This window comes from Equus caballus, chromosome 10 (genome assembly GCF_041296265.1).
Source record: "Equus caballus isolate H_3958 breed thoroughbred chromosome 10, TB-T2T, whole genome shotgun sequence".
NCBI lineage: Eukaryota > Metazoa > Chordata > Mammalia > Perissodactyla > Equidae > Equus > Equus caballus.
Genome location: NC_091693.1, coordinates 14,769,865 through 14,794,231, shown reverse-complemented (window position 1 = coordinate 14,794,231; position 24,367 = coordinate 14,769,865). Strand labels below are relative to the sequence as shown.

General features: G+C 41.3%; 1 protein-coding gene across 1 annotated transcript; it reads left to right on the top strand.

Annotated features, from left to right (window-relative positions):
- Window positions 1-18,898: 18,898 nt before the first annotated feature.
- Window positions 18,899-21,625, top strand: LOC100070087 (seminal plasma protein HSP-1-like). The gene is made up of 4 exons (XM_014733003.3): window positions 18,899-18,974; window positions 20,027-20,071; window positions 21,154-21,285; window positions 21,483-21,625. The coding sequence occupies exons 1-4, from the start codon at window positions 18,899-18,901 to the stop codon at window positions 21,623-21,625; spliced, it is 396 nt and encodes a 131-aa protein (XP_014588489.3).
- The last annotated feature ends 2,742 nt before the right edge of the window (window positions 21,626-24,367 follow it).

Sequence of the window (24,367 nt, the reverse complement as noted above, 5' to 3'; positions counted from 1 at the left end):
CTTATGAACATTGATGCAAAAACCTTCAACAAAATGTTACCAAACAGAATTCATCAGCGTATTAAAAGGATTATACCCTATGACCAAGTGGGATTTATTCCTGGAATGTGAAGATGGTTCAACATAGGGAAACTCATCAATGTAATAAACCACATCAACAGAATGAAAGAAAATAACCCATATGATCATCTCAATAGATACAGGAAAATCATTTGACAAAATTCAACTCCTTTCATGATAAAAAACACTCAACAAACTAGAAATAGAAGGAAACTACTTAAACATAACACAAGCCATACATGAAAAATCCATGGTAAACATCATACTCAATGGTGAGAGACCAAAAACTTTTTCTCTAAGATCAGGGACAAGGCGAGGCTATTGGGTCTCACTGCGTCTATTCAATACAGCACTAGGGAAGCTGTAGTCAGAGAAATTAGGCAATGAAAAGAAATAAAAGTCATCCAAATTGGAAAGGAAGAATGAAAATCATCTCTGTTTGCAGATAATATGATCTTATATGCAGAAAACCCTTAAGATTCCACAAAAACTCTGTTAGAACTAATAAATGAATTTATCGAAATAGCAGGATACAAAGTCAACACACAAAAATCAGTTGCATTTCTATATATGAACAACTAAAAGTCTGAAAAGGAAGTTACGAAAACAGTTCTCTTTACAACGGCTTCAAAAAGAATAAAACACTTAGGAATTAATTTAACCAAGGAGGTGAAAGATTTGTACGTGAAAACTACAGAACATTGTGGAAAGAAATTAAAGGACACTCCTGGCATTCCTTGGCTTGTAGCTTCATCACTCCAATCTCTGCCTCCATCTTCACATGGCTTTCTTCTGTGAGTGTGTCTCTGTGTGTCCTCTCCTTATAAAGACAGTAGTCATTGGATTTAAGGCCCACCGTAATCCAATATGACCTTATCTGAAGCTACCTTGAGCAACTGTTGCAAATATTGGACTCATTCATTGATCTCTCAAGAACCACAGTTTGGACTATTAAAAAAGAGAGAATGGCTTTCACAGCTGGGAAATAATATTCCATTATGCAATAACCTTTGGTGGTCTTTTGTCTGAGAGGAAAATTTCTCTTACCTAAGTGAGAAACCCCCACTCAAAACCTCCCCATTCTCCAAAGCTTGACAGAGTGTTCATGTCTGACTTTGGTAATGGTGTGACTTTCAGGACTTTATGATTCTTGTTTCAAAGACATAGGGCAGGGCTGTTGAGAAGCGTTTGCCTGAAGCGTGACTGGTGTTAGACTCAAGAGTGGATGTTTAGGGTTATGGTTGCACAATGCCATTACTGAGTGCCAAATCATGAGTGATATAGGCACCAGTGTGCTTTCTAATAATTGTGTGTGTGAGTGTATGTGATGTGTGGACACTCTAAAATGTGGCCTCTTGTCTAAGTCTTGCCCTAGAAAGTTGTGATTGTTATTCTAAACAAAAGAAGCTAAAGAGAGATAATAACCAAATGCATTGCATGGACCTAGATTACCTTTTAGTTATAAAACAAAAAAGCTGCAAATGACAATCTTCAATAATTGGGGATGTTTGAATAAGAATAGATATTCAGTGATTTTAGGAGATATTGTTAACTTTTTATTTTAATTTTATGATTCCTATAATTTTGCACTCTCTTGTCATTTTATTTTTACAATGTTTATTGAAAATAATTCCTCTTATCAAGGGTAGAAAACTAATTGCAAGTAACAACCACACTGTTTCTAAAGTAACAAAAGTTAGACACTTGTTTTAATGAAACGTATATAGACACTTGAATTTCAAGAAACTTTCAATTTTCTTATATGTGATAATTGTACTGTGGCTGCCTAGAAGATTGTACTTATTTTTGGAAGATGCATGTTGAAATGTTTAGATGCAAAAAGTCACGATGTCTGAAACTCACTTTCAAAAGGTTCAACAACAGCACAAGTGGTGGGGAAAAGGAGAGAGGAAGAAAATAATGGCAAAAAATGAACAATTGTTGTATCTGAGTGGAGAGTATATGTTGTTCTATTTATTAAACTGTTACAAGCCAAACCAGATTTGGCCTGAGGGAAGACATTTTGTAACTCTGTAAACTTTGTTTCACATGCCACCCCCAGAGGACATTTAAGGCTGCACGGTAGTCCAGCTGATTAATGACCACTCTCTGGGAGATATGCTGTTCTGTAGGTTTTATGACCCTTGCTTACCTATATGCCTCCCAGCTGCAGAAAGGAGATAACTTTGTTCTTCTGCATTCCTTGTGAATGCTTTGGACAAATATTCTATACTGTTCTGCAGCATCAAGGATAGGTGAAAGGCATGCTGTTGCCACTCCCAGTCTGCCTTGCCAGATGGTCAACATTGCTGATCCCCTCCTCTATAACCCACTGGCCCCATATAACTGCTTCAAGATTCTGTATCCACTTAAGATGGTTTTCTTAGGATGCTAGTCTGCCATCTTCCCATCAGCTAGCTCATCATCTAATAAAGTCCTTTCTCTACCACCATCTTACTTCCTGACAAATCAGCTTCATCTCGTGGTGAGTAGGTGGAGCCCTTTGTGTGGTAACAAAATTGGCAACCACGTAGGGACCCATGAGTCTGCCCATGGCTACCTGACCTTGGGGGAATTGTTCCTAGTAGTGCTGAGGTCTCTTTTCCTCAGGGATGGTCCCTGTCAGTTTCCCTCTGCTGTTGGCTGCCTCCAATGCTCTCTATGATGGAAAGAGAAATGACTGCTTCCGGTGAGTCGACAGACTCAGATCTGGAGTAGGGTAAGTCACCTCTGTGTGCATAACTGAGAAGTCCCTTCCCCTCCATTTGGGGTCTTCCTTCTTTGAGAGGCAGGACCATCTGGTTGATAGGGTGCCCTGCCAGAGAGGCAATAGTTGTAGGACTTTTACCCAGAATCCGGGAACTGGTTCACTGGTGTCCGGTCTTTCTGTGTCTGTGTGTGTGTTTGTCTATCTCTGTGTGTCAGAATGGGGAACAAGCCATCTGTCCCAAAGCGGAGCCTATAGGAGCTGATTCAGAATAGATGGTCTGATTATAGTTATGAGCCTGTGCTTAAGACAGTGATGGTTTTCTACTGTAATACTGCATGACCACAATATTCTTTGGGATCCACCGAGCACTGGTCATTCAATGGCTCTCTGAATTATCATACTATCTTACAGTTAGAATTGTTTGGTAAAAGAGCTGGAAAGAATGATGAAGTCCCATATGTAGAAGCTTCTATGTTGCTGTACCAAGATGAGAAAAAAGAAGGGAAGTATTTTCTCATGGTACAGAGAGAAGAGAAGGAAGAGAATGGATCTGTTATACAGGATGTTAAAGAGGATGATGATGCAATGGTATCACAGACACTTAATTCTCCCCCAGTTGCATAGGCACCAGCCTTTGAAGCTGCCCACTCAGTGTCACCACCTCCAAAGGTGTCCTTGGTAACTAAGGTGGGTGCTCTGCTCTCTTATGAGAGGAAGGCTGAAATGGACCCATGAACAGTGGACTGAATTTCACCCTCCCCTGCTAGACAGGGAACCCAATTTGGTCAGGGTGCTCCCCTGGAACAGGGCAGTTCTCATTATGGCAATACCCCATAGGGTTCAATGCGCAAGGACAGCCTGCTGGATTCTTCTGGATGCATAACCCTTCCTCCATCTCTGATCTATTTAACTGGAAAAATAATAATCCGCCCTACTGGGAGGATCCCCTGTGGACGACAGAATTGTTCTCTTCTATCTTTGCCACCTATCATTTATCGTGGACAGATATGCATATTTTAATGAATATGCTCCTAATGGGAGATGAAAAAAGATTGATAATAAACAAAACCAGAGAGGAATCTCACCAGCTCCATCTAGCAGACCCTGCTAGTACACTTGAGGCTAACACAGCAGTCCCAATAACTGGAAGCCTGGGACCCTAATGATGCCACAGGGAGAATCAGACTGGAACATCACAAGAGATGTATCTTAACAGGCCTGAGAACCAGGCTCCCTAAGAAAAAGAGCCTAAACAAGGTCCAGGAGATTCAACAAAAATCAGATGAAGACCCCTATGAATTCCTAGAAAGGATTTACCAAGCCTATGCACGCTATATGGATACGGATCCAGAGGTCCCTGAAAACCTTAGAATGGTTAACATGACTTTTATAGGACAAAGTGCTCCAGATATTAGGAAGAAATTACAAAAACTAGATGGGGCATTAAGAATGAATCCCTCTCAGGAGCTAGCCTGGTGGTATAGTAGTTGAGTTTGCATGCTCCATTTTGGCGGCCCAGGGTTTGCAGGTTCGGATCCTGGGCGCAGACCTAGCACCACTCATTAAACCATGCTGTGGAGGCATCCCACACAAAATAGAGGAAGACTGGTGCAGACGTTAGCTCAGTGACAGTCTTCCTCAAGCAAAAAGAGGAAGATTGGCAACAGATGTTAGCTCAGGGCCAATCTTCCTCTCTCACACACACACTCAAAAAGAATGAATCTCTCTCAGCTTGTCGATATTGCCTTTAAGGTGTAAAACAACAGGGAGTGTGGATCAAAGTAGGAAGACATCAAGAGGGATGCTGCTTTCCTGGCTGGTACTCTGGGCAGGCAGAACCTGAGCCATCTGAGAGGAAAGCCAGGCCAACTGATGGGAGGTAGGCATCCTTTGGGAAAAAGCCAGTGTGTTTATCGCAAGGAAAGAGGACATTGGAAAAAGGAATGCCCTAACAAAGAAAAAGAAATTGTAGATGGAAAGAGGAAGGAAACTGCCCCGATGGTGGAGAGAGGGGAATGTTCTGATGAGGACTGAAAGGGCCCAGAGGTTCCTTTGAACTTAAGACATCATCCCATCCAGATTTCCCCACAGGAGCTCTGGGTACAACTGACAGTGGGGAACAAACTGAATTTTTAGTTGATACCAGTGCCACCTATTTGGTCCTAAACGCTAAGTTAACAAAAAAGGGTCAAAATCGACCCCAGTTATGGGAGTCCTTGGTGAAATCCAAGATTATTCATTTCTACAGCCCTTAGAGTGTCAGGTGGGGGACCTGACCCTGAAACACAGTTTCCTATACATGCCAGAATGCCCCATCCCACTTCTGGGTGGAAAACTTCTCTGTAAATTAAATATACAAGTCACTTTTGCACCAGGACAACCCAAAATATGCATTCCTCCAGAACAGTCCCTAAGTTTGCAGATGGCCTTGCTGGGGATCCTAGAGTCAGAACTGGAACTGTTACCACCTGAAATCTATGAGGAGGTAAGGCCCAATGTATGGGCAAATGGGACCCCAGGGAAGGCAAAGAATGCCCAACTAGCACAAACACTCTTAAAAGAGGAAAAAAATAAAGCCCAATCTAAAACAATGTCTGCTGGAAAAAAAAGAAGCTCAGAGAGAAATACAGCTTATTTTCAAAAAATTCTTAGAGGCAGGATTAATTAGACCTTGTCAGTCTCCATACAACACCCCTATTCTCCTGGTAAAGAAGCCAAATTCTAATGAATATCACTTTGTTCAAGATCTGTGTGCCTTTATAAATGAGTTGGTTCAAGAACTGCACCCTGTGGGTGCCCAACCCCTACACCATATTAACAAATATACCGGGAGAATATGGTTGATTCTCAGTATTGAACCTAAAGGATGCATTTTTCTGCATACTATTGGCTGAGGAGGCCCAACAGTTGTTTGCCTTTGAATGGTGTGACCCAGACACTCAGATGACACAACAGTGTTGTTGGACTGTCCTCTAGGGGCTTAGGAACTGTCTCACTTTATTTGGGTAAGCATTGGTTAGAGATTTAAGTCATCTAAAACTACAGGAAGAACTGTTATTACTATGCTTGGATGGCTTGCTAATAGCAAGCCCCACTGATAAACAATGTCTGACCAACACAAGTGAGACTTTTAATTATTTGGCAGAATGCGGATACAGGGTCTCTCAAAAGAAGGCTCAGATTTGTAAAGAAAAGGTCACATGGTTGGGGGTTGCATATCCAAGGGACAAAGAGAATTATCGCCTGATCGAAAGAAGGCAATAGCCTGCTTAAGTCCTCCCCAAACTCAACAACAGCTGCGAGATTTCTTAGGAATGGCAATTTTCTGTCAAATCTTGATTCCTATTTATGGGCTCATAGCCCCTGTATGAGGTTCTGAAGGGTCTAGAGTCAGAACCTTTGGACTGGATTAAAGAATGCCAGCCAGTATTTGATACTATTAAGGCCAGGCTGACCGCAGCTCCAGGCTTAGGATTGGCAAACCTGGACAAACCCTTCAGTCTCTATGTGCATGAGACATGGAATAAATCTAGGAGTATTAACTCAATAATTGGGAACAACCTTTAGGCCTGTGGCCTATTTCTTTAACAATTGGATCAAATGGTGAAAGGATGGCCCCCTTGCCTCCAGGCAGTAGCAGCCACACCTGACATTCTTCAAAAGGCTGAAAAATTTAATCTAGGTCAGACTACCATGGTATACGTGCCCCACCATGTCCTCACATTACTGGAACAGAAAGGGGGATACTGGCTCACCTCAGGAAGGATGGGCAAATATCAAGCCATCGTTTTGGACAATCCAAATGTCAGCTTACAAGTCATCTCAACTGTAAGCCTGGCCACCTTGCTCCTCAGTGAGACCTCACAAGCTTTAGAACATGATTGCTTACAGATGGTAGGAATGGTTTATTCTAACTGGCCGGCTCTAAAGGACCAGTCATTAGAAGAACCTGAACTGGAGCTTTTCACAGTTGGTAGTAGCTTCATGGACCAAGGTAAGAGGCAAGCTGGGGAAGCAGTTGTAACCTTACAAAAAAACTAACCCACAGAAGCCAACGGATTATCCCTAGGGACTTCATCCCAGAAGGCTGAGATCATTGCCCTGACCAGAGTTTTCCTCTTATCAAGAGGGAAGAGGGTGAATATTGATACAGATTTCTGGTATGCATTTTCAGTGGTCCATACCCACAGAGCTGCCTGGAGGGAAAGAGGGCTTCTAGCCATCAACAATAAAGAAATTAAACATGCTCCAGATATATTACAATTATTGAAGGCAATCTATGAGCCCTCTCAGGTGGCCGTAATGCATTGCCCTGGCCACCAAAAGGGTGAAATGCCTATAACTAAGGGAAATTGATTGGCTCATGAAGCAGCAAAAAGGGCAGCAAAAACAAAGACCCTTGCTATGATGGGCTCTTTGCTTCCCCAGGTATATTTACCTGGATACCAGCCAGCATACTCAGAAAAAGACCTAAATTGGGCAAAAGAATGGGGTTTCGTCTCGAAGCATTTGACAGTCTGGAAAAGTAATGCTCGGGCAACAGTTTTAATTCCTGAGGCTCTTCTGTACCCAATTTTAAAATGCATACATGAAAGCACCCATTGTGGAAGAGATGCTACCTTACAATGGGTCCAGAAGCACATCATGGGACTTAATTTACAGAAGACCATACAGCAAGTAACTAAAAATTGCACCACTTGTGCAAGAAACAAGCCTACGGCAGCTCCGGGACCCCCTTGCATGGGAATCCACCATAAACGGGACTGACCTACTGAAGAGTGGCAAATGGACTTTGCTCAAATGCCGTGAATAATTGGAAACTTCCATTACTTGCTGGTGTTTGTGGACACTTTCTCTGGGTGGGTAGACGCCATCGCCATGCGAACTGAAAAAGCATCAGAAGTAGTTTGTGTTTTATTAAAATAAATTGTTCCTAGATTTGGCATGCCTAACACTGTATAGAGTGACAATGGACCTGCCTTTATTTCTCAAGTCCCATGACAGTATCTAAGGCACTGAACATCAAATGGATGTTACATTCAATGAGGAGACCTCAGTCAGCTGGAAAATGGAAAAGATGAACCACACTTTACTTTTTATTTTTTTTTGTTTTTGCTGAGGAAGATTCACCCTGAACTAACATTTGTTGCTGCCAATGTTCCTCTTCTTGTTTTTTTGGTGAGGAAGATTGTCGCTGAGCTAACATCTGTGCCAATCTCCCTTTATTTTGTATATGGGACACCACCACAGCATGGCTTGATGAGCAGTGTGTAGGTCCATGCCTGGGATCTGAGCCCACAAACCCCAGACTGCTGAAGCAGAGTGTGTGAACTTAACCACTACGCCACTGAGCTGGCCCCCAATCTTCCTCTTTTTGTATGTGAGTCACTGTCACAGCATGGCCACTAATAGACAAGTAGTATAGTTCTGCACCTGGGAACTGAACCCGGGCTGCAAAAGTGGAGTGCACTGAACTTAACCACTGGGCCACTGGGGCTGGCTCTGAACCATGCTTTAAAGGGAAGCACTGCAAAGACATGTAAGGAAGTACAATTAATGTGGGATAAGGCACTATTCATTGCCCTGCTGTGGATTAAAGTGGCTACCTGAAGTAGGCTTAAGTTAAGCCCCTTTGAAATTCTATACAGCAGGCCATTTCAGACTTCTTTTGCAGGAGGATCCCTTGAGACCCTAAAAGACGTTATGATCACAACTTATGATAAATCTTTGAGGTCTATGCTAACCTATATTCATGAGTTTGCTTCCTGCAGGTCAACTTATCTGTCTGATGTGTCCCTGAACCCTTTCCATCCCAGTGAGAGTCCTACTAAAGACCTGGAGAGAACAAGGACCTGAAAATCAACTGGCAACCAAGTGGATGGATCCTTTTGATGTGCTACTGACCACCCACTCATCTGCAAACTCACGGGGTTTAAGCTGTGGATACATTATACCCCAAAAAATCAAGACCCACTGATAGAAGTGCCAGATCTGCCCCAAACCCCAACGTGGGCATGTGAGCCCATAAAGGATCTAAGACATGTATTTCATAAGTCTACTTAATCTATACATACTGGTCTTTGTACCTGGCACTATGGGATGGGGAGATAACTCTTTGGTATGCATTTCCCAAGATATAGCTTCTTCTACCAAGGTAAGAGACTGCTGGTTCTATCATCCAAGGCCTTACTCAGTGTATGATCCTGGTGACCCCATAGTAATGCCAGTAGCCACTTTCTCAAGTATACCTAATTTTACTGTGACCTATGATATAAAACCTTCAGATATAACCTATAGGGTCAGATTAATTGTCAGGGGATCTCCTGTCCCCTGTTTCTTTATACACCCCCCCCACAAAGGAACCTATAATGGTTTTCAGGGAAAAATGTAAAGATAAATGGTCATATGACCATAAGAACCAGACATTTGCTGATGGACAACTAAACTTACCTGTTTGCTCAATGGCATTTACTTCTCACCTCCTGTCTCTTACTCTCTGGTCAGGGAAAGGTGAATGAAAATGTCTTCAAACTACAGGTCCACCAAATTATGTCAAGATTTTAATGAAAAGTACCAAGTGTACCTTCAAAGATCACCCAGCTCTCTGCTAATTTGCAGATTAAATTTTTCCTCCTGGACACTGCCTTACCCTGACTCCTTGCTTGACTGGATCCTAGATAAAATTCCTAAAAATGAAGGCCTACATTTTAGCAACATGACTGATATTCTATGTGTCCTCTTAAGGTATGTCTTTGTCTGTGGATCTAATCACTAACCCTGGACCTATAATTGCCTTGATAGCTGGCACATAGAAGGTGCCCGTCTATTAGGATATTTAATCACTCCTTTCTCTGTACATGACTCAAACGAAGACAAACAATGGCCAAATTCCCTTAAATTATTTTCCTGGGTAAACCGAGAACTGATATCTGATGGAGCTACTGATTTCTTTGGTTATGCCCTGCTTCTATGGTGGGGAGTAGTGGCCCATGAGCATGTGCTGTGAAATTTATCCCATACTCTTATGACTATACCAATGAGACTGCCAAATCCCTCACAAATTTACAGAAGTCCCTTAACTCTTTAGCTAAAGTAGTTATAGACAATAGAATTGCCCTAGATTATATACTAATAGAACAGGGAAGGGTCTGTGTAGTGGCCAACACCTCCTGTTGTTCTTACATCAATACCTCCTCACAAGTAGAAACTAGCATTAACAAAATCAGGGAACAGGCTCTGTGACTCCAATGAACTGTAGAACATGATAGCTCCCTTTTCAGCCTTGACACAGATTAGTTTTCTGGTCTCTTTTTCTGGATACCTTCAGGCATCTGGTCCTTCTTAGGCAGTCTATTCAGGCTGGGGTTAACCAGGCTTCTACTCTTCCAGGGACGTATCTTCTCCTAAAGTTAATACTTTGCTGTATCAACAAAGGTTGCTCTCACATAACCCAAACTACAAAAAAACCACAATTGCTGATGTGCCAACCTCACTTAAATAAAAGGGAAGGAAAAGACTTTTTTCACTAACACATCAAGTTATTCCACATGATGATGCCTCTTCACTGCCGATACAGCAGTGAGTAGCCAGATGTGATATGTTGCCCCAATTCCCCAAGACTATGGAATAGACAACTGACAGTGGGGAATTGTTATAGGCAAATCCAGACTCGGCCTGAGGGCAGCCATCTTGTAACTCTCTGTAAACTTGGTTTCACAACCCATCCACCCTAGAGCACATTTAAGGCTGCACATAGTCCAGCTGATTAATGGCCACTGTCTGGAAAACACACGTGCTCTGTAGTTTTTATGACCCCAGTTTACCTATATGCCTCCCAGGTGCAGAAAGGAGATAACTTTGTCCTTCTGAGTTCCTTAGGAATGTAACAACCTTTGGACAAATATTCTATACTGGTATCCATCATCAATGATAGGTGGAAGGTCTGGTGTCGTGACTCCCAGACTGCGTTGCCAGTTGGCTAACATTCATGACCTCCTCCTTTATAGCCCGCTGGCCTTATAAAACTGCTTCAAGATTCTGTACCTTCTTAAGATGGTTTTTTTGGGGACACTAGTCCACCATCTTTCCATCAGCTAGCTCATCATCTAATAAAGTCCTTTCTCTACCACCATCTTGCCTCTCAACTAATTGGCTTGGACTTGAGGCAATGAGTAGATCAAGCTCTTTGCACAGTAACAAAACTTTTCTGTGTGCTTGAAAATTTTATAATACAAATTTTGGAAGAGAGGAATATAAAGGAGACAGGCCACTAAAATTTAAGTGGATGGATATATGTCATTATGCATTTGTCCAAACTCATAAAATATACAACACCAGGAGTGAACCCTAATGTAAACTGTGGACTCCGGGTGATAATGATATGTGAATGTAGGTTCATCAGTAGTAATATGTGTTCCACTCTGGTGCAGGAAGTTGTTAATGGGGGAGGTTATGTGTTTGGGGGTAGGGGATAGATGGGAAATTTTTCTCCCCTTAATTTTGTTGTGACCCTGACACTTCTCTCAAAAAGAAGGTCTCTTAAAAAATTTAGGGGGAAAATAGCAAATGACTTAGAACCCATGAAGACTTGATGAATTCTCAGAGAGCAAGCAGAGTTTGTTTTTTAAAGATCGGCACCTGAGCTACCATCTGTTGCCAATCTTCTTTTTCTTCTTCTTCTTCTTCTTCTCCCTGAAGACCCCAAGTCCATAGTTTTATCTTCCAGTTGTGAGTGCCTCTGATTGTGCTATGTGGATGCCTCCTCAACATGGCCTGATGAGCAGTGCCAGGTCCATGTGTGGGATCCGAACCTGTGAAATGCTGGGCCACCAAATCAGAGTGCGTGAAATTAACCACTAGGCCAAAGGGTCGGCCTCTGAGCAGAGTTTTGATGGGAGTGATCACCATTTCTGAGATGAGCTTATGTGGGAAACACACACCCCATGATTGGATGTAATGGTGGCTGATGCCTCCCAAGCCCGGGGATGGGGTTTAGGTGAGAACTATCCCTCACACATTGTTTAGCTATTGAGAAAAAACCTTGAGAATTTAAAGGTTTGTGATTTTAGAGTTTTTCAAAATATCTCTTACCTTTAAGAATGGTGTTTGTTGCCTCCCCAGAACCCCCAAATATAGCACTCATCCTTTTGTTTATTAGGCATAAATTTCCCGGTGTGAAAATTAATAAAAGGTAACATCACTTAAAGTTGAGTCAGGAGGCCAGAAAGGGGAGCTCCCATGCAGGACTACTGGAGGTCAATTACACGAGGATTGTCAGTTACAGACCCCAACAAAAAGAAGTCATCAGCAGGAAAGAATGACAATTGCAGGAAGAAATGGACCTTGCGTCCCAAACAGAAATCCACTCTCTCGGCAACTCAGCCAAGGAGAAACCATCAGACCCTGGAACTCTTGCTTTTCTCCAATGGACTCTTGTTCAAAACAACCCCTCAAACTTTCCCCCTCTTTCCCTATATAATAAGATTCCACTCTTTTGATTGTTAGATTTGCCTGTGATCTGCCATAACATGCACAACCCAAATTGCAATTTTTTGGCTTTTCCCAAATGAACTTGCTCCTGGTGAAACAACTGGCTGTTTTACCAGGGCTCAGACACCTGCTACTGAACCCTGAATAGTCAGATAGTAATCCAGCATTCTTTGCTCCCCAGGAGCTCATCGCCAACTAGAAAACACAATATAGGTAAGTGTGATAGGATAGCCTTAAAATAGATTAAAAATAGAAGTTAGAAGGAAAAAGAGGTAGAGTGATGATAAAATCACTCCCCTCTGAAAAGAACATTATGTCAAAGTTAACATAATGTTAAAAGCTAAATACTCAACTAACAAAATGTATCCTGAATATTTTACCTTCCTTTTGAATGTTTATGTGTTATGCTTCTTTCTTGTGATCTGGCGAATTTCCTAAAGGTGGTGCCCTTGTTTTAGGAACTTACCCTTTTGTTGATTTTTGCTTTAACAATAATATCTCTTTTGTTTCCCCATTAATTATGATGTTGACTTTTCATTTGGAAAAGAACATAAGAAAGATAAAAGTTGCATAGCAAGTTAAAAAATATTTTGTTTCTGCTTTAAGGGTCTTTCTTAATAATGAAGAGTTATTTAAAATTTATCACAAAGCAGTGATAGAAGAAAAAATTTATCAAATATATTTCAAAAACCATTGATAGGATTCTTTATGATATATATAGTTCTTCAGTCAGCAATATTGATTGATGCTTTCTAGAGCCAAGTGTTGTTCTGAGCCCTGGGGTACAGCTTAACTGTTTGATAGACGTACAATTAGTAAAGGAAGTCAAGATATTTTTCTTAATTATATTTATCAGTGTTTTCTCACTGTCTTAAGCGCCATGACACACAGTGCTGCTTTATTTTATATAGAGGGTTTTGACATAGATTCTAGTTTTTTATGAAGGTTCTACTGCTAAAAAACCAAAACAAAAATGAAAGCTTGGGTTTCATTCCTAGTTCTTCTACTTCTTCACTGTGTGACCTTGGCCAAGTTACATGAACTCACTGAAACTTCATTTCCTTCTGCGTAAAAAAATTAATAAACATTATCTCGCTCAAGGACAGCAGGGCAATTAAAGGTTGTGAGTTTTAAGTGGAAAATGCCTCCAAAGCTCTTAGCATAGGCTTACCTCATGGGAAGTGTTCCATAAGTGTTAGCTACTATCCACATCACTTCCCAGTCCTTGAGTCAGCAATTCCAAATTTAAAGTTCCCCAGGCTGGTGGAAGGGGCAATTGAATCATGTTCTCCTGTGGTATTGATTTTTGTGTGATATTTGTATTTAATCTGTTGCTATAATTTTTAGGTTTTCTAATTCTGAGCCTGCATTGCTGTACCTCAAAAAATTCAACTTGGTTATGGTATATCGATCTTTTAATATGTTGTGCCATTATCTTTTTGGTGATGAGATATACTTTTTTGCAGAAAATCCAATAGTGTTATTTTTTTTTCAAAAAAGAAAGTAAAGTGAGAGAATTTGTGTGGGTGGCTTTTCTGTGTTCTGGAAACAAAGGCAGTGTTCTTTGTCCAGTTCTCATATCTGAATCTGGGTATTTCTATGCATTTCCTTGTTGGTTCATTGTCTTTCTCTACATCAAAGGCTTTTCACTAACTTAGTAGAATTAGATATCTTGAAATGCTCATTGCTTCCTTCTCTGTATATTCTCCTTTGTGCCTCTTTGTTCTTTTATTAGCTGATATTTCTTGATTTCAAAAGCATGACTTTATCTTAGATCTGGTTAGAATTCTCGGAACCAGAGGAAATCGTCTTGGAAATGTCTCTTCTTTTCCTTACTTCAGGCCCCTGTTGTCTGACTTGCAGATCCATAACTTGCTCTCTGCCACTCATCCCAAGCCTGCTTGACTTCAGGTGTACCCAAATCTACACCATTGGAGAAGAAAAGGTTTATTCATTGAGCATCATATTATGTGCTATCTTCTGGAACATGAACTTACAGAATTGCCACCAAAATCTTGTAAGAGAAGTTATCCATTACCATATATAGAAGGGAAAACTGAAACTCATACAGATAATTTCATTGGCAAGATAGAGTATGGAGCAAATATTCCTATGACTACACAGCATTAATTCTTAAGTTTTCAGCATCTACATGTCTTCAATCCATCGTGAAGTTTCCACAGTGTATATGGATTTAGAATTTGGAGTCTGATACTCCTGGGTCTGATTTTCAGCCCCACCTTTTGTAAGCTGTTGCATCCTGGGCAAATTGTTTAACTTTTTCTGAAGTTCTTCTATCTTAAATGTTAAATGGTGACATTTTCAGTCCTTCCTCGAAGACTGAGGTGAGACTGACTATATGAGATACAGTTCTTACCACAGTGTTGGGCACATAGTTCATATTACAGCTTTTCTGTTTCTGTCCCCTGTTCCCCCACTCTTCCCTTAGCCTCCCTCTCCTCCTCTCCCCACTGTTCTCCATCTCCCAACCTTCCTTGCTCTCACCTCCTCTTTCCTTTCCCTATCCTCTCCTCTCCATCCTTCCAAACATCCTCCTCATCACCTCCTCTTCTCTCATTCCCCAGCACTAACCTCTAGGTCATCTCTTTTATTTTATGAAGCCACTAGTTTCCTAGACTAGGGAAAATAGCCAAGAGGTGTGTTCCTGGGAGAAGTAAGTGTGGTTGACATTGAGTAGAATGGAGTAAAGGTGGTGCAAGCAGAGACCATGATCGGCTGAAACAGATATCATATCCATTGAAAGTATCAGTGACATAATTGGTCAAGGCATGGTGAGGAATAAGGATAGCTCATTTCTTGTGTTAGGGCGGGGTGATAAGTAATAAACATCGCTTCTCCTTGAAGACAGGAATGTGTCAGGGCCACAAGGGAGAATGGCAAATGGGAAATGGGAAGAGCAGTCTTCTTTCCTCTTCTATCTTTATCACTCTTTCTCTAGGAGTAGTTTATTCCACCTATAATAAGAGTGACTATCGTGGACAGTCCACAATAAATGGAGTGAACTTTGATAATTCAGTTTTGAAACTCCCATGCAACCCGTATATTTTTATGTCCCACTAAAAATTTCCTACTATATTTCCCTCCTAAAAAAATCGAATAGGTAGAAAATCCGTTAAGCCAAGATTCCTGGTGAATCTTTTCCTCGCATCTTTGAGTGTCACAAATAATCTCCTGTATTTTGTGGAATCACGAACTCACTGAGAAATTTGAGTTAGGTCTGAGAGAGAGAAATTGGTGAATAGAGACAGAGAGATGGAGTTGCGGGGGAGGACAGAGAGGAAAGAGAGAGAAAGCAGTTTTTTTCTTTTTCCTTTTTTTTCTTTGAGGAAGATTAGCCCTGAGCTAACATCTGCTGCCAATCCTCCTGTTTTCTGAGGAAGACTGGCCCTGAACTAACATTCGTGCCCATCTTCCTCTACTTTATATGTGGGAAGCTGCCACAACATGGCTTGCCAAGCAGTGTGGACATCAGCACCCAGAGAACCCTGGGCCAGCGAAGTGAAACATGCAAACTTAACCACTGCACCACCAGATCAGTCTCTCTTTTTTCTTTTTCAGTGTGGGGTATGAGAACAGAAACAGTGAAAGTCATGGGAGATTCCCCATACTAGGAGGAGGATGTAGGTCTGCAAATTACCAGAGAAGTGAAACATTGATTCCACTCCTTACACTTTGATGGTACTGGCAGGATCATGAGGGAAATGGCTGTTTTCTTCTGATCACCTCCTATTCACTCCATTGGTTAGGGAGGGATACCCCGCCTTAAATGTGATAAGATGACCAAAGACATAACACCTGCACAGATGAGATTGACATCAGTATAGAAGTCTCATCTATTCATAGCCTGGGGGAGGAGGACATCGGACACCCCTCAGGGCCACCTGGGTATGGCACTCAAGAGCAGAGTGAATATGCAGGGGCTGTAGGATGTCAGCTTTGTGGTAATCAGAGGAGGAGGTGTACCCTCATTCTCTTAGTTCAATGGAAAAGTAGTATTGTGAAAATTCGTTAAGTTGACACAGGTGGCTAATAATTGTATAGGTTATATCATGGGGAGATGTCTAGGACTCTCTGAGGAGTATCAAGAACATTCAATCCCTGGAAGAGAAAAACCCAGTGTCCATCTCTCCTGCTGACTGAATATTGATCCAGGCCGAGGGACCCAGTGTAAGCATCCAAGAAACTTCACTTTGCTTTCGTATTTAAAAGAGCTTCGCTGAAGTAAAGTTTTCATGCCATAAAATCCACGTGATTGAAGTGTACAAAATGTTGTAGAGAGAAATTCAAGAAGACCTAAATCAATGGAAAGACATCCCATGTTCATGGATGAGGAGACTTAACATTAAGATGGCTGTACTCCTCAAATGGATCTTATTGTCGTCTCTGCCCTTTCCTCTTTTCTCCTTCTGGTGACCCCATTATGCATATGTTGCTATACCTGATGGTGTCACATAAGGCTCCGAGGCTCTCATCTTCATTCTTTTCTGTCTTTTCTTCTGATTGGATAATTTGTATTGATCTGTCATCAAGTTCACTGATTATTTTGCCATCTCAAATCTGCTGTGGAGCCCCTCTAGTGAGTTTTAAATGTTTGTTATTATACTTGTAAACTCCAGAATTTCCATTTGGTCCATTTTAAAAAAATAATTTTTAATTCTCTATTGGTATTCTGTATTTGATGAGTCAGTGTCAGGCTACTTTCTTTTAATTCCATAACATGGCTTCTTTTCGTTCTGTGATCATACACATGCTATGTGCTTTGGAGTCTTTGTCTGGTAAGTTCACCATCTGCACTGGTCGGAGATAGCTCCTAGTGATTGTTCTTTTTCCTATGTAGAGGACATTTTTTCTGTTTCTTTGCTTATCTAATAACTTTTTGTCAAAAACAGGGCATTTAGATAGCAGATTGTGACCACTCTGGATTTTGATTCACTCCCTAATGTAGGGTTATTAATGTAGCTTTTTATTTGTTGGGTTAGTCCCTTGGCTGGACTAATTCTGTGGAGTCTGCTTGCCCCACCAAGACTGCTGATGTCCTTGCTCAGTTGTTCTTTTATAAGTTCTTGTTTTCCTCTTTAAATCTGGCTTCTGAGGAGACATCTCTGTTTCAGCGTAGCTTAGTGGTGAGCCAGTGATTGGTCAGAGGTAGTCTAGAAATATCTTGAGTCAGTTTGGCTTCCACCATGTGCTGGTGGATCTTTGTATGAACTGGGACACACATTTAAAGTTTAGGCAGTGGACAATTACACATCAGGTTTTACTTTTGTGGACACAAGATTTACAATCATCCTGGAATAATTAGACTGCTAGGGCATTCTTTGCTCTCACCCAGCCCTGCACATTAGCACAGACCTCTAGATCCCCAGGATATGTGGCTGGTTATCAAGTCCTATTTGGGCCATCTTGTTCCCTAAATCTTTCTTTTAAAATGTTGCTAGTTTGCTGCTCTGTTTTTGGCCCAAACAGCCCCCCAACCTTGTGGGATATAGATGCCTCTTAGAGTTTGCCTGTGGAGGTTGCTGTTGTTTTGGCAAATGTCCATTGGTATGTGTTTATGTGATGGCTGAAGTAGCAAGGAAAATGAGTTGGTAACTGGAGTCATCTAGCAGAGGTACTGAAGGTTAGGCCTGGGCAGTTACCTTCAAAAAGGTGACACTTTTTAAGGTGAGAGTGGAGATGCTCTTCTCCTCACTACACAGTGTGTGGTTAAATTGGAAGGTTAGAAGGAGGCATGGAGGACAGACAGAAGGACCCATGGAGTCCTACCAATGATGAGCTGGTGTTGAAAGAGCACCTACTGTATACATAGTCCCTACCTCAGGTTAGAGTTCTCAGTATGCAAGACTCACATTCCACTGTAAGGAAGGGATTGTTATGTACATTTTGCAAGTGAGAAAATTGAGGCTCAGAGCAAAGGAAATATTTCATAATGGGTAGAGGAGAGTTCCAGGCCTTTCTGCTCTTGTCTGAAGATGAGTTGTGTTTCCAATTTGTCTTGAGTTGTGAACCAGGATGGGGAAGCTGTTTGAGGATGATCAATATGGTTGAGTTTGGTGTGTGTTAGGGAAACTTTCACTATGAAAATGCCCACTAGGCAAGGTGAGTCTAACAGCGGCTCTGCCCCAACTCACCCTGTGGCCTTGAGGAGTTCTATGAGCCTCAGTTTCCTTCTCCTTCAAATGGAAACTTGTGTGCCTGCCTCATCAGGTTGTTTTGAGTCTCCTACAGGAAGCTGGTTGAGCTTTGTACCTGATGCTGAGACTGTGGTCAGGAAATGAGATGGATGCTGTTGAACACCCATGAGAGAAAATGGTCTTCTTCATCACTCCCTCATAGCTTCACCTGGCCATGGAACACTAGAATTGAAAAGGATTTTACAAACACTTTTGCTGAATTTTAAACTATTGAGCCTCAGAGACATTATATGGCTAGCCAATGTCCTGTGTATGCTACCTGAGAGATAAACTTGAACTTCATGCTCTCAGGCTTAGGAATGCACAAGCACTCTCCTGGTGAGTTTGATTTTTATCAGAAGGAGGGGGTGTGGGGTAAGGTGTAAGGGGGTAGATAAAAAGGCAGGGCCTATTGATGTTGTCAGTCCCAGCAAGGCAGGCTGCCATGGCACCGTGTTTGGGAATCTTTCTGATTTTGGTTGGCGCTTGTATCTTTCTCCAACTGGACCATGTGGATGGAGGTGAGGGAGGGAGGAAGGGCTGAAATTGGTGTGGAAGAACCTGCATCAGATGGGTTGATGTGCAATAGAATAATAATATAATGGTGGCATGAAATATATCTGCCAATTCTTGAGTATATCTCAAGGACAAGACACTATTATGGCCTTTACATTACATTTAAGTTTCAAACAAGTATTTGAAAGTAAACCTAGTCAATCTTACTCAAAAGCCCACGATGTTATTGGCTATCAACCCTCATGACAGCTGCCTCATTCCTAAATATCCCATCCAATGTCCCAGCCATGGGCAACCTATACACAGGGTTGGCTAATTTGTTCAAAGGAAGAGTTTTTGATGTAAATAGAATTCAATGTTTGGAATAACAGGAAAAGTGTCGTCTCAGGTAACATCTTATGGTTTATTTGGTGTAATTCAGATGCGGCAGTATAAGAACAGTGAGAAAGTGTAAGAATCTTACTCATCTGTGCTGTTTAGCCCTCTAGTACACACATCCAGAGTGTATCTATTTAGAACAAACTTGGATGTCAAAATGTGAAAAAAAATACAGTATTGTTCATTGCCATCACTACATTGTATAGTAGATTACTAGAACTTACACTTAAAATTGTGTTAAGTGGGGGGTCAGTCCCATGGCCAAGTGGTTAAGTTCACATGCTCCACTTCAGTGGCCCAGGGTTTCGCCAGTTTGGATCCTGGGCACAGACATGACATGACTCATCAGGCCATGATGAGGTGGCATCCCACAAAGCACAAACAGAAGAACCTACAACTACAATATACATCTATGTATGGGGGGACTTTGAGGAAAAGAAGAAGAAGAAGGAAGAAGAAAATTGGCAACAGATGTTAGCTCAGGTGCCAATATTTTTTGAAAAATTTGTTAAGTGGGAAAATCTCATGTGTTCTCATCACAATAAAATAATTATATAATTTTAGTATGAAAACGAGAAAGTTCTATATGCAGAACAGGGCCTAGTATAGCATGTATTCAGAGTGCCTTAATTTTGTTCTCGTCTCATCTTCATCCGTCTCCTCTGTGAATTTTTTCCAGATCAGCAGCCGATTGCGACTGACCATTCTCCTACAAGGAAACCAGGTAATCTATTTGAAAAATAATGAAACAAAATAACAATCAAATAAATCCAACTAACGTGTGGGGAGGGAACTGTGATTGAGATTCTTCTGACATATTTTACACGTAAGAGGTAACTTCACCTTCTCAATAATTGGAGACGCAAATGCACACACCTCCAGGGTGTCCTTGAGAAACAAGGGGCTCCCCATGGAGGTGTTTACTCATCCAGGCTAAGCAGCCTATAGAGAGCAGGATTGGAATCTGACCCCAGGTCAGGGCTTTAGGGCTAGTGCCATGCGCCAAGGTAAATAGGGTCTCATTCCAAGGGATGGCACTCAAATAAGGGAGCTTGTCCAAGAGGAATAAGGCAGGATTGGTTAGGGAGATAGTTTTCAACAGAAATATGCACGTGAGTTGTGGAGAGTTGACATTTGTCACCAGGAAATCCACTGATGAGGCTGACAGAATTCATCAAGTCTAAAGATGCCTTGGCCAGGTGCACATAACCACAAAGTCCTCTGTCTTTCTGGAATTTTCATCTTCGATCCATTAAAATGGCTAAGTCAGTGCACACGAAATGCAAAAGATGCAATGTTAGAAAAGGAAGGAGAAACTATCTTAGATATGCCATGATTGTGGCACAGATAAAAATCATGCTTCCATATGATGTGAGGCAGAATATTAATGACAAGAACAAGAAATTGCCTGTGTTCACAGAGATAGAATCTCTTTAGACTTTTGGTATTGAATGTGGGAAAACAGAAACTACAGATCTCAACACAACAGTATAACAGGCGATAAAATTTATGATGCAAAATCAGGTTACTCTGTTGTCTGGCAAGCTCGTCCATTGCCTGGAGCTCCAATATCCATGGGAAATGCCTCTGGGTAAATGTCACTGGAAGTTAAAGAGCCTTTCCTTGTCGCTGAGGGTAGAGATCACTTCACGTTGACCTTAACATCCCTGATGCTTAGTAAAGGGCTTTCTACATGGCAGGCCCTTGGTGATGATGAGCTAGCTGTTATAGAAACATTGCCAGAGTTACTGCAGAGCTAATGATGCCCTGAAGAGCTGATGGAGACAATCTCTTTGCTTTTTGCAGATAACAAATGTGTCTTCCCATTCATCTATCAAGGCAGACAGCATTACGACTGCACTAGGGCTGATTCCTTTTACCGTTGGTGTTCCTTAACTGAAAAATACTCTGGGAAATGGAAATATTGTGCTGCCGAGGGTGAGTATGCAGCTTTTTCTCACGTGATGAGCATGTCGCTTCTCAGCTGAAGAGGGTACTTCCATACTTGCTCACTAGATGGACGTCTCAGGCTTTAACTTGTCTTTCCCAACACGTTGCATTCATGTCCCTGTCTCTTGATGACACAAAAACATTTTCCTGTAAAGCACTTTCTCACCCATTCCTTGTACTTTCAGACTACGCCAAATGTTTCTTCCCCTTTGTCTACCGTGGCCGAACATACCACACTTGCACAACTGATGGGAGTGTTTTACTCATTCCTTGGTGCTCAGTCACTCCAGACTATGACCTTCATGGAGCTTGGAAATATTGCATATGATAAAAAGGTAGGTGTCTTGGGGAGAATGAGAAAACATGGGAATCATCAGGGATGAGATAGAGCTGGATAAAGAGATGGAGCAAGGTGACACAGAGAGGAGTGAGAAGGAAAGAGGAGACAGGTAGAAGTATGGGAAGAGGTAGAAAGGATGCAGGAAGAAGTAGAAAGGAAGAGGAAGACTGAGGACCAGAAGTTAGGAGAGGAAAGAGAGAAGGAAGGGGAGAGTAGTTGCAACGAGAGTAACAGACAAAAGACGAAATGCAAAAGATGGAATGTTAGAAAAGGAAGGAGAAAGAGAGGTTTCAGGGTTAAAAATGGAATGACGAGTATCTGGGGAAGACTACCAGCAAGAGAAGGTAGGGGGAGAGAAGATGAGAGAGAGGAAGAGATAGTACAATATAATCTTATGAGCAAGCATGTGAAAGCAGGAGTAGAGACGGGAAAGAGCAGATAGAAAGGAGAAAGAGGAAAAGAGAAACAGACCTTGGCACTCATATGACTGACTGGAAAAATAAATAGAACTCCTTAACATTGACAGCAACACCGTGTTAAATTGCTCTCCAGTGTATCTAACCCATGGCCATGAATGTGATCAAGCCTTTGAAACCCAAGTGAAGAAAATCAAGAAATCTCAAGCATGAAGGTGATGCTCTGTGCAACACAGATGCAATCCTTTCCCTGAAACTCCACTTTGTTCCCACTGTGCATGGATTGAATCAATAAATCACTTTCCCTGCAGCTGTTGTTTTGTTTTCCCTTCATGAAAGGAACCATCTTTCCAATGAGAGGGTCTCAGTGTGCCCAGCTTGATCACACAGGATCTTCATGTCCTGGCCCTCTCCTCCTCCAGACCCTATGTGGTGATGGAACATCAACACACATCAGAGTTGTCTTTTCTGTGGGCTTGATTGAATGTTGATGGTGTAGCATGGAGGCCACTGGGGTGAGAGTGGGAGGAGGGTCCCCGAGGGTATGGAGAGCTGGTCCCTGTCTTAAATAATTTTTCTTTCCTGAGTTAAGTGAAATGTTATTTCTTCTTGGAGATTGTCTCTGACTCCCAATATAAGGAGTGCTGATCGTGTCTGTCCAGTTCATCCACTCTCTACTTGCAATTACACTTTCCATTTTCCTCAGGGTCTGGAATCTTTTGGAGGGCCAGATGGGCTGCCTTGTTTCCCCTGGTATCAAGTGTTATGTGAAGAATCTGGCACCTCCTTGGCCTTCAGACATTTTTCAAAAGACCTACTACATTAAAAAAAAAAAGATATTCTAGAAAAATAATATTTCAGTAAATAACTGGCATTGAATGAGACAAAATGAAATTCACACGTGCCCAAAATAAAGAAGGGCCTTGAAGGTAGAATCTAAGCTTTCTTCTGGTGCATGAACATCGCAGAGAGATACAGAATAGTGGGTATTGGATTGGGGATGATATTTTGTCACCATTCAGGGAGGTCAGCATTCTTGGCCTCTATGATGTTCAACTTGGTAATTTGCTGGAACTTAAAACCAGGTTAGTTTAAGGACCATCTAGGAAAGAAGCCTAGAAATGCTTCTTATGTCATCCCAGGAAACCAGATACAAATTTCCTTTCTTGTCTCTCAGAATGGATTATAGGCACACATTTATTCAAGAAAATACTCTAAATATCAGTTACAACAGGAGTCTGTGTGATCTGAACTACTTTATGATCCCCACCCAGCTCACCACCAACTCAAACCAATCATGAAGTCACAAAAATTTACATTCTAATTGAGACAGAAGTTAAAATAGTAGTCATAAAGAAACTCAACAGGTTACAAGAAAATTCAGACAGACAATTCAATGAGCTCAGAAATAAAATTAATGAGCTGAAGGAATACTTCTCCAAAGAGACTGAAACACTTAAAAAAACTATACAGAAATTCTGGATATGAGGAACACAATTGATGAGATAAAAAATAATCTAGAAACCATACATAATAGAGCTGACTGCATAGAGGAGAGAATAAGTGACCTAAAAGATAGAAATCTAGAAATCTTCAGGTGGAGGAGGAGAGAGAACTAAAATTTTTTTACACATGAAGAAATTCTTTGAGAAATATCCAACTCAACTAGGAAAAGCAACCTAAGGATTTTAGGTATTCCAGAGGGAGAAGGGAGGTAAAAATGGAGCAGAGAGTTTGTTCAAAGAAATATCTGAGAATTTCCAAATTTGGGTAAGGAAGTGGACTTACAAGTACATGAATTCAATAGAGCTCCTAATTAAATCAATTCAAAAGATCTTCTCCAAGGCATATACTATTAAAACTGGCAAAAGTCAATGATAAAGAAAAGATATTAAGAGCAGCAAAACAGAAGAAATTAGCCTACAAAGGAACCCCTATCAGGCTTTCAGTAGATTTCTCAACAGAAACCTTACAACCAGGAGAGAATGGAATGATATATTCAAAATACTAAAAGACAGAAACGTTCAGCCAAGGATACACTAGTCAGTGAAAATATGTTTCTGATATGATGGAGAAATAAAAACTTTCCCAGATCAACAAAAGCTGAGGGAGTTCATTGCCACTAGACTTCCCTTACAAGAAACAATCAAGGAAGTCTTCATACCTGAAACAAAAAGGCAAAGGTTTACAAATCTTTGAGCAAGGAGATGTACAGACAGACAAAATCAGAACATTGCAGTTCTTTATCTGAACAGGTTAGCAAACACTTGATTATAAAATAAAAGATAAAGGGAAGGAACACACCAAAATAACT